The 15,815-nt window shown below is 34.5% G+C and overlaps 2 protein-coding genes across 2 annotated transcripts; both read right to left on the reverse strand.

Moving 5' to 3' along the window:
• Positions 1 to 78: 78 nt before the first annotated feature.
• Positions 79 to 6,619, reverse strand: LOAG_16338 (phospholipase C beta; the record flags this gene model as incomplete). Its single annotated transcript, XM_020448990.1, has 16 exons — positions 79 to 147; positions 447 to 522; positions 623 to 726; positions 834 to 960; positions 1,300 to 1,415; positions 1,706 to 1,855; positions 2,467 to 2,598; positions 3,398 to 3,470; positions 3,810 to 3,993; positions 4,173 to 4,377; positions 4,502 to 4,666; positions 4,849 to 4,951; positions 5,259 to 5,362; positions 5,615 to 5,772; positions 5,951 to 6,092; positions 6,611 to 6,619. The coding sequence occupies 16 exons, from the start codon at positions 6,617 to 6,619 to the stop codon at positions 79 to 81; spliced, it is 1,917 nt and encodes a 638-aa protein (XP_020307533.1).
• A 1,131-nt stretch (positions 6,620 to 7,750) lies between these two features.
• On the reverse strand, positions 7,751 to 12,894 carry LOAG_16339 (egg laying defective protein 8; the record flags this gene model as incomplete). The annotated part of the gene is made up of 14 exons (XM_020448991.1): positions 7,751 to 8,050; positions 8,719 to 8,792; positions 9,037 to 9,108; positions 9,534 to 9,888; positions 10,124 to 10,220; positions 10,338 to 10,424; positions 10,647 to 10,770; positions 10,896 to 11,059; positions 11,309 to 11,412; positions 11,575 to 11,710; positions 11,835 to 11,914; positions 12,087 to 12,260; positions 12,441 to 12,551; positions 12,811 to 12,894. 14 exons carry the CDS (start codon positions 12,892 to 12,894, stop codon positions 7,751 to 7,753), a joined length of 1,962 nt encoding a protein of 653 aa, XP_020307534.1.
• Between the last annotated feature and the right edge of the window lie 2,921 nt (positions 12,895 to 15,815).

The raw sequence follows: 15,815 nt of genomic DNA on the forward strand, positions 1-15,815 counted from the left end.
TGCTGTCACGGAAATAAGAGGGATTAAGGCGAAGTGATAAGGTTTTTCGGAGTAATCAGCATCGATCCCCACAAGTTGTTAACAAATGAATTCAGGTTTTGATGCCAACTGACTTTCTCGATGACTCATTTCTTCCAATTCTAGCTCCTGGAAATGCTTATCTTCTGCGGCGGCCGAAAAGTGTGAAAAGTGAAAGTATTAATCTATAACATAAATTGGGAAAGCAAATTTCCTTCTCGTTTGAAATCAGCTACATGAACTATACTTGATTTTACTTAATTTTATTGAATTATTCCCCTCGAATAGATATATCATCCTGAGACGAGGCAGATTTCGAAGTTCATGTCAAGTTTTGAGAGTTGTAGTTAACACACTCTTATTCCCGCAAGTTACAAAGCATAGTATGTGTTTTTGAGAATGTTATAGATTAATTTCAAAGATGGAACCTTTTCTGCATCTTTCTCAAACTGTTTGTATTGCTCTCCGTGCCTTTTCATCAGCTGTTCTTCATGTTTTTGGGCTCTTAAAAGATAACAGTTAAAAACATGAAATTAGGACTTGCTCTTCTAACGGTGGGTTGAAAAATCAAACCATGTGAGATCTATAATAAATAACTAGTTACTTTATGGCCAGCCTTTTCCGTTCTTCGCAAAACACTTTCAAATTTTTTTCATTCATTTCTTTTATTCGTCGATCCCTTTCTGCCTTTGTCTTGATGTTTTTATCCTGTTAAAAGGAAAAAATTAACAGTTTTATGTAATATTTTCTTCAGAAATACGTACTAGTATAGGGAAACAAAAGCAATCAACGACATTCCAAATCGAATGAAATACCTGTTGTATAGCTCGAGCATCGTCCATACTCTTTTTTGTTTGAGCTTGCTTCAAATCTTTGTTCTCAGCTTCCAACCTCAGTTTTAACATATTCATTTGCTGTTTTTGAGCATCCTGAAGCAGTTTCCTGAAAGACGTACTTTTGCATGAAAATGAACATAGAACACGTCATCCATAGGTTTTCAGAAACAATAATGATTTTAAATAACAGAGTACGACCACCAGGAATCCCACTCATTCGGCATAATATATTTCATGGAGCACTTAACAGAAACTGCTATGGATCTAATGTGTGGGAAAATCTCACGATATCACCCGTCAAATTATTCCACATACTGTGGCATTATATGATTTTTGATTCTTCTGGAAAGCATGACCTCCATTATTCCAAACTGGAAACTTCTGTACTCGCATGCCATGATAATGTACTGAGGTTGGGGTTTCGGGAAGATAAACTAATAATCACCCTAGACATTCAAATTCTTCTTTTATTTGCGATCGTCTTAGATCGTGACATTCTCTTTCGTGCCTTCGCATCATCGACGACCACTCATCCGTTTGAGACAATACTAAGGACTTCATCTGAAAGAGAGCAGTCCAGGATTACCTTCATAATACAGAGAGTTGAGTAGACACCCTCCCTCAATCTATTTGCGAAAGAATTTAAGATTAGATGCCCTGTTACCAGTAATCTTGAATGCATTCCTAGTTATTGCTACAAAGATTCTCCAAGCTTCCCTCAGGAAATCAGGTACAACAAAAGAAGTTCATATCCTTCGCGACTTGAACATCCCATGTAAATTTCTTAATAAATTATTTCATAAAGAAAACAAGCAGTACCAGAAGCAAATAGCACAAGAATGACAACACACTTTATAATTATTAGTCATGTCAACATTGTGCGGTATTGGTTCGGACTTCATATGCGACAGTGATTGGTGTTTCTGACTTCCTGAACTGTTACCCACTGTTCGCCTAGACTGCTTGCAACTGTCACAAATCAATTTATCGACAGTCATTTGCTATAACTGGCAGAATTAGTGAAAGGAGCCAAATGTGAAACTCTGCAGAATTATTCAAGTCTTACTGAAAACGCTAAATACATTTCATATAATATTCCTTAACCATACCATGTTATCAGTGATTTTACCAATACGCAATGTAAAACTGCACAAAGCAAACAAAAAGAACTATATATTCAGAATAAAATAAGTTGATGCTGATATGCGCATTTACAAATACTGTGCTATGGATGTCAAAACGATTTTCCCTTCCACATCTTTATTCTTCGTAAAGTCAAACTGCAGCAATTTAGATTAGGTCGTAACAGTACAAATTACAGTAAGTGTGCTGCTTGTTATGAACTAGATTCAACTTCTGATCTAGAAACTTCTTCGATCCGAATAAAAAAACACATAGACTATTCAAATGATCTTTGTACTGCAAACAGTATTTCAATGAATAATATTACTTGCAATAGTTATGTTCACAAGTCATAAGATTTTAATCATTGAAGAAGACCGCATTACATTACATGTGATTTGGATTCTTCCGACCCATATAATTCAATATTTCAATACTAATGAAAAAAAAAGAGCAACTTCAACAAATAATGATTCATAAAAGCAAATACCTGTTGCTTTTGAACTGATCCCCTCTGTTTTTGATGTCGCTTCTTCAGTTCGTTCATATCTTTTTGAAATTTTCGAACTAATTTTTGAAAACATTTGTCTTTCTTCAAATCATTAATATTGATCGCTTCCATCTGAAAACTGTCTAAGTTATTCTTCAGTGGTCACTGTGAGAAATGCTCTTAAAAACATATGATTTCAGTATTCCATATCATTTTCTCTTTTCTGTACAAAATTACGGGTGGCAGACCACCCTCCCTCAATCAATACCACGCTCAAATATTTTCCATACAAGATTTTGAATAAATTAAAGCGATATCAAATTGAGAAACAAATGAATCCTTCACATGTGACAAGCCATAGATTTTGGAATTTTAATTATTCATTCCTTAATAAAGCCACTGACGTTACTCCGCTTATATTTCACACGTCAAACTAGAAACAGAATTTTCTTCTTTCGGACAACACAACGAACCAATCAAAAATGACAAGAACTATGAAACTGAGGGGAGAGGACATAATCTTTGGTTTCTTTTTTTTACCTCCGACTACCTATATATGCATTACCGCTTTTTGGCTTGAGAGCAGTTCGATGGAAAATAAAAACAAATGCATCATATAATTCAGCAATAAAGACATGCTATTTGACGCATTTGTACGAATAAAAAAATGTCTAATAGACTGAATAATCATGACTACAGATTCTTAAATAGATTCGAACCTCACTTTTTCGTAACACTCGAAACTTTTTAATCCCTGGGTTCACAGAGACAATAACCTACCAATTCAAAAGATTTCATCTAAAGATCATTAATAAAAACTGCCTAAGTTTTTTGCAATTCCTGTTATTTCACCATTGTAATTCCTTATATGAAAACTGACAAATAATGCCATAAAATACAACAAAAAGCGTGAAAATGCAAACACAACTACCTTCTGCCTACCATCTGTAGCTTCCATGTTCGAACGAACTGAATCCTTCGATAATACCATTGATTTTAATGACCTAAGAAATCATAAATCTCATTCATTTCCGGAAATTATCAATTTAAAAAGGAATAACAATCAGAGGAAATAGCTCTCCATATAGAAGAATATGAAAATAATTAGAAGATAGCACCGCGAAAAGTACTAAGATTCAGTTAACCATGGTTCTAAAATGATATATGACGTAAAATCAAAGAAATAAACTTTCAAAGTAAATTATTATCGACTGGTCTTGCTACTAACACATTGAAAATTTTAAACTGGCTTTATGTTAATTTCAGATTCTTTACAAAAGTTGTTCTGTTTATGCATCATCCCATGCTGATTGTTCATGATGATATTAAGATTTAGCACTTACTCGCAGTTTTGATCTGATGGGCCTCCATTTATTCGTAGTGTATTTTTGTTCGGTGGTGTCTTCTGCGAACATGATGTCACTTCCACTATGTCTGAATCTTCAACACCCATATTATATAAAGCTTCTCTCCGTTTTTCCTGTGCGGAAACATAGGCACGTGGATCCGCCAGTGCATCTACTAGGCCTGTAAATATATGTAGATTATACTTCAATTAACAACTTGTATTTGGTGGCTACATATCAGTTTAAATCACTTCAAATACAACAAAGTTAGAGAGAGAAAGTGATAATAAACTGACCTTATGGATATTTTTGCTCTTTACACGTTGCTATAAGAATAAGCATAAAGGTCATGAAACTTACCACTGAACTCATCAGGAACATAAGTCTTGATGACAATCCGAACAAAAAGGCATGGCAATACCATAGGCATGTTTGACTCTGTACGAAGTGTTATATGTCGGTAACCTGCTTGTAGACCATCTAACGGCAATATTCTTTGTCCAAGTTGCTTTCCATTTTCGTCATAAACAGCGAGACGTAAAAGGGCTAATTCCGGTAAGACGACCTATGAACAAATAAGACAAAATGAATTCGATTATCTCTTTCTATTTAATGTCAGATTTAACTCCCAATCGCAAAATGGAATAACGTTAATTCTTTAACTTCTTAATTTCAATTTATAAAATCACCTTTCTGAAAACAAAGGGATCACTATTGTAGATAGGATTCAATCCATTAGCAGGTACGGTACGCGTTCGATGTTCTTTTCGTATCGTGTCTGTCGGAAGACCATACATTTCTGCCTCTACGTAAGTTCCAACTTTTCTATCACATAAAAAATGACCTGATATAACCTGAAAAAAAGGATAATTTAACCTGCTTGGTCCTTATCTCATAATGTACTTCCTACGAAGGAACAACTTTTACGTAAGTTTTCGAAATTCTTAGATTATTAAACAATTATAATGACTGCATAACAATCTGCTAATAATTTCTTTAAATCAAAAAAGTAGATAATGCGAAAATGACTAGTAACCTTTACGGTGCAGTGCGCTGCAATTACACCATCAACAGGAGATTCGGAAAATGGATCAAATGACCTGTCAGGTCGTCTCATGAAATCCGGCTTTAAAAGATACCTGAAATACGAAGTACTCATAAAAGTGGTTTTAACGAATTGTTTTTGAGGAATTCGGTATGAACACAGCAGCCTAGAAATTAATAAGGACAATCTCACAAATATAATAAAGCATCGTCGACAGTCGTTTCTCTGTAGAGAATTCAAAGAAAAGTAAACGATAAGCCGTTATGGAATAGTGCAAATCAAAATATAAATTAGCCAGCTTAATATGGCATTATTTTGATACTGCAAGAAAAACTATTTCGGAGTAGTTTTTAAAATATCCCGATATAAATCATATGGTTCTTTTTTAAAAGAAAATCTACCCGCATCCACCGTTATACTGGAATTTTCCTTGATTGAGCTGCATAGATATATCAGGAGTTTGGAAATTTAATGCCACCATCTGACAACCAGCATTCCAAAATATCTGCAGTTGCAAATTGGATTTAGATGAATTTAGTCAAGCGAATTTTGTCATGACATATTTCTGATTGCTCGTATGATGCAACTACAAAGTCTTCATTACTGCTAAAGCAACGTTTCATGAAGAATTAATTGTCGATTTGTTCAAAACCTAGAAATGTTGGCAAGTCTTTACCGATAAAGAAAGAAATTTGTCTGAGAGATTAAGCTGAAATGCGATATCATTTCAAACAGAACTAAGGATGAAAAAGTTCACCTGAGGCAAGAAATTGCTAGAATCAACGCGAGCGCCTTTTGGATATATTCTGCACAGTTGGCGCTTATTGTAATTGACGAATTCTGGAGCACTCTGCTTCAGGTATCCCAAACCCGTACTTTCCGAGAACGAAGACATGTGGAAATGCAGATTATTCGCTCAAAACGCATTACAATTATATTGAAAAGCAGCATCAAACAAAGGACCTGATGAGTTCTCTTAACTAAAATCGTCCTTTCTATTCCTTCCATTGAAAGATTAGGGAATGAAATATGCAATAAAAAAGATTGCCGAAATTAAGAGGAAATATACCAAAATGAAACTTTAGACAGATACCTTCAGCAACATCGAAACCAGAAAATTTCACCGGATGAGTATAATTAACGAGGCTTGATAACAGAGGATGTATATTAGTGGTTGCACCCGTATAATGATATTCCGCAAAAATGCATTCCTCCTCTTCTTTTGTTAATTGTTGCTGAAATGAAAAAATAACACTAAAATTGAAAGAAAGGACCTCAGACTTAATTAACTTAAGCTTAGATCTCAAAATTCTTTTTACGACCTAAAAAAAAGGAATGTCTCTGTAGTGTTCACTGTTAGAATGTTATTATCTCATCTGAACTGCATGAGACGTGTAACAAAAACTGTGAAATTAGTGAATTTTTTTAATCGAAGACTAAAAGCGGTTACTGTATTGTTGGGAGTGTTGAACTTATTAAACGGACAATCAAATATTACGGTCTATATGAAGGAAAAACAAAAAATGTTTGGTAAGGAAAAGTATGAAAATAAAATTGGAACAATTAATGGCAACCTCTCCAAGAGCAACAGCATCAGGTTAAATGCATGAAAAGTTGACCTCTATCTACCAGCACTATTATTGAAATTATTTTTCCATCTTGATAACACAACTTGGCAGCATACTACTACAAAAAAAGTGAAACAGGTACTCATAAAAGGCCTGGTTATCCTCCGCGGACAACTGCGACTCACCCATAGCATTTTGCTGAAATCATGAAACACCGCATTTGTTGATGAAAGAATGAAGGATAGATGGATTTTCCTGGATTTCTGGATGCAACTAACTTTCGGAATTCTTCGCAAATATCTATTCTCATAAAATTTCTTTCACTGCCTTTAAATACGTAAATGTACAACAAAAGAATGAAGGTTAGCTAGAAATGTTGGATTTATATATACACATCAATCTATTCATTTTCCTATCAACTGAGAGAACTTAAAGTAAGCCACTTCATGAATGTTTGTTTTGAGTGTAGATGAAGTGCCATAATTAGTACTTGACACACCAGTGCAAAAAAGCCATTCTAAAGAAATCAAATTATCAGAATATCATTCAGATAAGGCATGTTTCGTTAAAAAGTTCTAGATTTCCCATTATGATCAGTTTTAAATCATGCGTGCAAAATATTTTTCCATATTACATAGCACATATATGACTTGAACTATCAAAAAATGGCACGATTTCTTAAAAATACATGCTGAGAACGAAATGGATGCTTCTGTGCATTGAGAAGGAAAAACACTTTTTGTTAATTAGCAGTTATTGAATACACTATTATATTTCATCATGTAAAAACAAGCAACAAGATCCATGCACATTGGAACTACTTGCTTACGTGGGTCATATATTCTCAAAGAAGAAGCAGAATTAAGTCATTAACCATCAGACTTAAGATAAGACAATAGCGATCTTACAGCAAATGCATGTGCATAAGGCAAAGTCAAAAAGATAAAGCAACTATCAATTTGACAAAAACAACATTGCGGTGACTGATATACTCACAAATGGGAACTGTTTCAATCATTTCAGAAGAATCGCATGTTTGTGCTGAGACAAAAATCGTTGGAGACAATGGTCAGATATAGAAATGTTATGTACACGAAGATATCACGGACTGACGGTCATTAACAAAATTTTGTCCTCCCATCCCTTTTTTGTTCTCCAGCAAATCCCCGTGCTCGCCGTGACGACCATTAAAAAATTTTCATTTATACGGACAGTGAAAAAAGTGAGAAAGTATTTAAACCAACGGGTTCAAAAGATGGAAGCAATACCTAGACGGATCAAATCCAAACTCATACAAAACTACCGCAAAATCTGCTATAACAACCTTAGTAAAGTGGTATCTGTTTCAAACTGCTCAGGCTAACGGAGTATACACTAAATATCCTACTATCTTTACTTGATCCCAGATTAATAACTAATATAAATTGCCTTTTATTTTTCTGCCTTGTTGATAAATGACGCTGTGGCTGTGGATCCAGTAATGCCGCACTCAAACTCCCACCACTGTCTTCACATTCTGGTACACGTGAAGTTCGGCGAAACGATCGTTTGTTCCGAAATGATGATGATGGAAATATGGGTAACGTCACATTTCCAGCGTTATATGGCGGTGATTCACTTCCAAACTGTGCAAACAGAACAATTGCAGCATTTGCATCGACAGTAAGTTACAAGAAACAAAAACCACTGCTCGCCAAAAGAAAAAACAACAAATTATTATATCTTGTCATCAAATTTAACCAAACAGCTACCTGACAGAAGAAATTTAGAACTAAATATGACAAGCCCGATATAATTTCCTAAATCTAGTCTGTAATGCAGACGTGAGCTGTGCGTTTTTATAGATGCGGGGAAGTAACTGATTTCAAATTCACATATTTATCTAGACAGTAATCCAAAAGTTGAACGACCCATAGCAAATCTAAATCCGAAGCAAGCAATCAGTTTTAAAAGTATTAGAAAAAACGTCTGACTAAATTTTTGAACTCAAACAATTCAAAAATTAAAGTGTCATTTTGCCAAAAAAAAGTTAAAAAACTAGTTGAATTACTCTCACCGGAAACACATTCATCAAACTGACATTTCAAAAATCTTTAAAAACAAATTACAAAAATTCAAAATTTTAGAGACACTTTCTTATTTTTTGTTACCCAAAAATCCTTTCACCTATTATATCAAAAATTGGTAAATAAAATATCATCATTTCGATCTAATTTAAATTCAAAAAAAAATTTGGAAAGCGAATCAGTTGATAAAAATGGAATTTAAAGAATGCCTGAGATTTCTTGGTAACAAGAGGTTTTAATTTTGATATGAAATTTGTCTGCTTGAATTCAGGATGCCCTTCATCCAATAGCGCACCAACATCTGAAATGATTCTTTTTTTGGACAAGAAAATGACTTGATATTTCGTCAAGAAGATATTTCTAAAATTTATATTGCTTAGTAAATAAATGATTCATCGTAATCATCAATAGAAGGATCACCAATTCAATACCTTACAACTGTTTTTCATTAAAGTAGCAAACTTTTTGAAACCTTATTGCATTATATGCTCATCAAAACATTAAAATTCATTTCTTTCACTTCCTTAAAGAAAACAAAACTGTACTTGTGCCTAACGTCGACGTTGAATATGCGTCACAAATCTCTATCTCTGGATGTGCTCTTTGGTCACCAACTGCTGCAAAAATATTCTTTCATGCAAAACATATAATCTTTATCATTGTATCAGTATGAAAAATGAGTCCAAGATCCGGTAAATTCGGAGCTAGATAAAAAGCAAAAATATTTCGCAAATAATATTCTAGCAATTAATAACAGTCTAGTACTTTAGTTTTGAGCTCACTGCCAACAAACAGTTCGATTTGATCATTTTTTCCATTAAACTTTTCTATCTGAACTCCTTTATTAGTGATACTATCAAAAATGCTCGACATTTTAAAGCAGCGGACTTCCCAACTGCTAGATTTGCACATTCAGCTGGTTACAAGATGGTGCATAATCTATGAAAAAGCGTCGAAAAAGATGCAATATTCCGACAATTATAATAACTTCCCAAATGCTATATTTCAGGACACTGTGGTAATCAACAAAAATAATGCTTACATTGTGCTGAAATTTCCTCGTCGACAATAGCTTCTGAATTTTCGACCGGCTCATCTTCTTCATCTAATTTACCTTCGCGCAGAAATTGTTCCATTTGCAATTTTTCAATATCCCCCTTCAATCGCTTATTTTTAATCAGTATTTTACGTTTCAAACGATTAGGTGATGGCAGTTGTACACCTGGTTCGAGCGGATAATCATCCAAAGGCTTTGAAAGCAACATATCACCAAGTATTTCCATGCAATATTTCGCCATTTTGAGCTGATTTGATTTAGAGCAATGATTTTCGAATGACAAAATCACCGGAAAATCGGACCTAGCAAAAGCAGTATCTCGAATTTGATAGAGCACATCCTAAAGAAATCCTGAATTTTCATTTGTAAACTTTCCTTAGAAATCATGTTCAGTGATAGTGCTCTGATGAAAAATTTTTTGATTAAAATTTTTTTTCGAGGTAAACATACAAAAAAGAAAGACTTGAAAAGTTATCTACACTCCGTCCACCAATACATTTAAAGATAATAATTATATAAACATAAAGAATCCTTAATAAAATTGTAGTGTGGAGATGGCACAGTCAACAGTATACCTTGAAAAAAACATCTGTACACATTGCTTTGCCATGAGTGATAATCGGTTCACCTTTATTTTCCCCAGTACCATCCCAACAATCTAATTCAATGCATCTGCAATGGAACGAAGCAATGAAGAAGGACATTTTATATTGTTAAACTGTTCAGCAGGAATTATTTACCGACCAAAAATAGTGTTCAGATTTTTTCAATTTTAGAAATGATGATTACCTACACCCCGACAATAAAACTTGACGATAAATTTCAGTTGAACTTTTTCCGCCATACTGCCTACCAGTGAGATACGTGTTGTGTGAGCTGAAAAAAAAAAAAAAAAAACTTTACTACTAGTGAATTTTTCAAATCATTTCGAAAAATTCCGATTTCATATCCTGATGACAGTGGCAAGGAACAATCTGCTACAATCAATAATTCAGAATTTTTCTTACCACTGTGCAAGAATGATGACTAACAAACATTACGTGAATACTTGCTATTTCCGACTTGATACTGCAAGGAAAATGTCAGATTTTCAAGTACCTATTAATATAATAATGACACAAAGGCTGATCCATATCTTGATAAAGCTCGACTCGATCTAAAAATACGGGCGCATTTTCATCAGACATCAAAAAACGTAAGAAAGCATCGCCAGACATTTTCCCTGAAAAAAAAATTAGAAATAATGAATATCAAACATAATTTTAAGGATATTAGGATGAAGTTTTTAGTGGGAGGAAATTCTGGTTCAAGTTAATAAGTAATCATGACAAATTACTCAAAAAATACCATTATTTATATAATTTTCATCACTTTCGTATTTTGATATTAGATTCAACACCCTCTTATCATCAAAAAATGGGAATAATATTTCGTTTAGCCGAGGATCTCTCTGTTCTTCATTCAGAAAATTTATCAAACGATCCTTGGTAAGATATTCTTTCTGACCGCTTCTGCAAAACAACTATCGATCAGCTGTCATCATGAGGCCAATGATTTATAGATAGAAATTAACTTAGAAAATGCATTCACTTTATCATTAGATTATTAATTATCAACTAAATTACATGTATGCGAAAAAATTTACAACAGAAATAGACATTTGCATTTCTGCTCCAATTTATGTAAAGAAATTATATACTTTCTAAAATTAAAGACTTTCAGCAGCTACTCCAACAATTTTAACGCTGACTGCTACTTACAATTTTACGAATAATTCTTGCACATCACTTCGTGGGCAAATTTTATAATATAACCGCAAATATTTGTCGAAAGTAAATAATTCCACATCAAGTTCATCATGCTCCTTAAAAACAAAATCGCAGAAATAAATGACTATAGAGTTAACTGAACTAAAGGTGCAAAAAGGGGTAAAAAATTTTCATATATGGAGTGGAAATATTAACGAATGATTCTTAGAGAAAATATGTTTGAAATCTTTTGTTCTGAAGCTTATAAAAACACATACTTTATTTCCCGAAAGTCCGAGATCACTGAGACATTTCTGCACCATTCGATCCGTTTTACCACCAGAAAAAATTCTGACAATATTTTTTATGGGGATTTTTCGATGTTCATTCAAACAGAGACATAAATATCGCCAACTGAAAGTACGCTATTTTGAAAGCAAAATATTGAGGAATTTTGGAAGAAAAGAATTTGAAAAAGGTATGAATTAAAAGTGGAAAACTAGTCATAAACCCAAGTATACAAAAGAGTGGAACGAACTTTTTCATCAGGCTTGTTGTGTAAGAAATGTGTCGCATTTTACTCGTTCTTAAAATTTCATTCAAACCATTTCGCCAGATCTAAAATTTGACAATAAAAAAAATTGGAAATGTTTGCATATAACTCTCATACGTCTTTTGTTTTTTGGATGTATTTTCAATGCAACAACTGAAAATGTTGAAAAAAACTATCTTGATCACCTTTATTACGTTTTAGGAGAATGAATAAAATTAAAAGGATAAAATTGTTCACCTTGGCAATTTCAATGTCTTCCGCAACCAAATAGTAATTACTAACACTGACTAAGTCAGGCCCATATGTAAGCCAAATTGTTCTGTCTCCAATCGTTTCACGGGGTCCATGTTGCTCCAATTCGAACATTATCCGTCCATCTTTCGGTAATGTACCACGTCTTGCTTCCCAGACCTGTGATTCAAACAGTTTTCCAAGAAAGAATTCTACGCAGTAATGAAAAACAGAAGGATTTGAAGTCAAGACAAAAACAAAGGTCAGTATTTGCATTAAACAGATATTTCGATAGGTAAAATAGAATTTTCAAACTGAAATAAAACTTTAATTAAATAATGCAAATCACGAATAATTAACCAGAATAAGGTCGAGTATTGATGTGTCTTTCCTTTCTTCTGATGTCCAGTACAAAAAAAATCCATATTCATCTACACGAAGAAATGCACCACATTCCAAACATATGCTTTCCTGCAACTTTTTTTTATTCGAATATCTAAACAGCAAGATATAGTAACCATGAATTGTTTGACGAATCTGCCATGAATTTTGCAACAAAAAGAATCCAAATGCAGTCAGAAAAATACATCAGACTCCAGTCTATTAAATATCAGAAAACACGAAGTCCTCGCATTCGAAATGCAATACGTATCAAAGGACATGAAGTTTTTATATAACTCGAAATTTCAGACAAAAAAGAAGATTTGAAAACAACGTGAATTTAACCCACATCATCATATTTATCGAATTCATAACCCTTCAGAAGAGCATCAGGAATGCTGGGCTTCCAACTGAACTGGTACTCTTTGGCCATTCTCGAGAAAGGCCTCACACGCCTCTCTCACATCACCCAATTACTTTCTAAATTAAACACCATTATGCAATAAGATTATTTAAAAATTCACGGTGCATCCATCTCCATCTACATCGTGAAAATGAAAGGATTTAGTCCAAGAGAAGCACTGGTAAATTACTGAAGAATATGCAATACTGAAATAAAGGGGTGCAACATTCCCTCCTCAATGAATTGGCATTGGATCTGTCTAGTGATATCACCTAAAGCATAACTGTTATTTCTAATATATATAAAAACGAACGAGATAAGCCATAAATCATGAAGAATGCTAAAACAACATCATCAAATTACAAATCAGTGAGAGATGAATTTCGAAAAAGAGTTTTCTCGAATATTTTTTTATTCGTAAGTCTAAGTTTAGCAATCGAGTGCATGTATTCCGGTTACTCCGTAGGATACAGCCATCCATGAAGAATCTAATGCCAATCGTTAAATTACCCTCATTCAACTTACTAATTAATGGCCAATTAGCAATTCAATCCAGAAAATTACGAATGAATAGCAGCTTGGTCTTTACAGTCACTAATCCGAGAATCATACCATGAGTCATACGATCCTTTCCCTACAGTTGTTATCTAGTGCTGCAGCTAAGTAACGAAAGAAAAGTGGCCCTTAGCATTAATGATTACCAGTAATAAAATAAATCAGAAAAGAACACAGCCAACAGGATCGGTCTGAGAATATATATTATATGCCCATCCATATAAATGGTTCATGTTAGAAATGACTGAAGCAATGATGGTCTTCGACTGCCTGATCTCGTATTTCTTTAATCTTTATTTAGATTCGTACAGGATTTATAAGATTTTTTGGCTTTACTTTGAACTTGACAGAATGACCCATGAATCTTGACTCCGACAGCAAAAGTCCCTAAGCCATCTGTAACATAAGCTATACTTGAAGGTAGGAACGATCTTCAGAGAGCACTATGAATTAGTTGAAAAATTTGGTTTTGCTTAAGCAAACGACGAGAATCAACTAAGCAGCAGATGCAAATAACTGCTCAATAACAGAGGGTAATAGTGGAACTGACCAGAAAAAAACTCGAACATTCCAATACAACAATCTTGTATGATTTGACAGATGTTCTAACTTGTTGATTCGTTTAGAAACTGGGTCGCTGATCGATTGTCCGATTCCTAACACGTGTCTAAATAAAAATATAAAATCCGCCAGTTCAATAAGCACACTCCTGTAAAACATTTGACTAAAATAGTGGAGCTGGATCGGTGTATTAGCAAACCATATCTGTCGAATCCTAAACTGCATTTTGTAACAATCAAAATCTGCAACGAAGTCGACAACAACGCTAACAGCCAGAGAGAGTCAATTACGATCTCTATGTCGCACAGAGCGTCCAGCAAGAAATGAGAAGCTTCGCATCAAAATCCTGTTTCATTAGCTTCCCTCCAGCTGATCAGCACATATAAAAATGTGCTAGCAGATGAACATTAGTGGGTGTAAATTGAAATCGATTTCCGATAACGTCACCTAATTTGCAACTGCTCAGCTTTACTGTTCAAACCTATTTGTGATTCAAAACACTGCCCAGCATCACTTAAGATTGCAGTCCACTGCTGTACAAAAGGGAATCAACTATGTTGGTACCACTACACCAAAACGTTGTCTGATCTCAAAGAATAATATCAACTTTCTGGCTTACACAGAACAAAGATATACTTTAAGCTAGTTGCAATATCTGAAACAAAGCGGTAAAACATTCGCATATAAGTTAGATGTGTATTCAGGATACAGGAGCTGTTTTAAAGCTGAATTTAGAACAGGAAATGATGTTAGCCCCATAATATACATATATAGGAGGATAGATAGATGGATAGACAAAATAGATAAATGGATGAATGGATAGATAGATAATAGATCGCTAGATAGATTAGATAGATAAGATCGATCGATCGATAGATAGATTAGATAGATAGATACATCGATAGATAGATAGATGACTCGCTACTTCTCGGCAACCATCCTAAGCGAAAGGACAATTCTAACTCCAAACCCGACAGATGGAGCACGCTTAACCCTGTAAGGCTATCCACCTAAGAGAAGAATACTAAGACCTTCGTCCTCAGGACTTCACTGTCATTCTTAACTCGACAAGAAATAAATCTTAGGTGTAAAAAGTGCTGCTAGCTCCGCGCACTTTGTGCCTCACCTAAAAAAAATCCACCGGCAGGCTGGCAAGATATCCTACAGTTGTAGCGTGTGCAGCAAACGTGGGTTGAATTCTTCTTAAACCTTTGTTTGTGAAGCCTAGCCATAAGGATACATATATATAAATCTTAAGTGGAATGGCGGTGCAAGATGTAGGAAGCCAGAACAGTCATAACTAATCATGCGTACAACTCCATCAACTGAGGCGTAGATCTACATTGCAACAATGGGCGATAGGTGGTTCTAAACTGCCTCCGGATAAAACAGAATGAGACTTAGATGATTTAAAGCCACCTCTTAAGTTGAGAGTTGGAAAGTGAGGAAATGGAATGAAGCCGAATAGTTTGGAAAAGAAAAAACGACTACTGAATTCATGAAGTTTTAAGAAGTGAATGCGGCATAAAGAATAATTGTCCAGGATGAGCTCGGCAGATGAATTAACAAGGTTTGCAGCTTGGAAACACATGCCTGCGGTTATCGATGAAAAGGAAACAAGAAAAACAGAAGTGGCTAGCTAGACTGTGAGGGTCGAAGTTTACCAGAGATCTAAAAACTGCGTGAGCACTACTGAAAATTGGAGACACACCAGGGGAAATGAGACGACGTAGGTGATGAAGGGTTAGTTCCAAGCGGACCGTCCACTCCCTATATCCCTTCAAAAAATATTGAACATCGGCTTGTTCAAGCGCAAGGAGGAAATACTGCAGCAG

Source organism: Loa loa (assembly GCF_000183805.2).
Source record: "Loa loa unplaced genomic scaffold supercont3.1, whole genome shotgun sequence".
NCBI lineage: Eukaryota > Metazoa > Nematoda > Chromadorea > Rhabditida > Onchocercidae > Loa > Loa loa.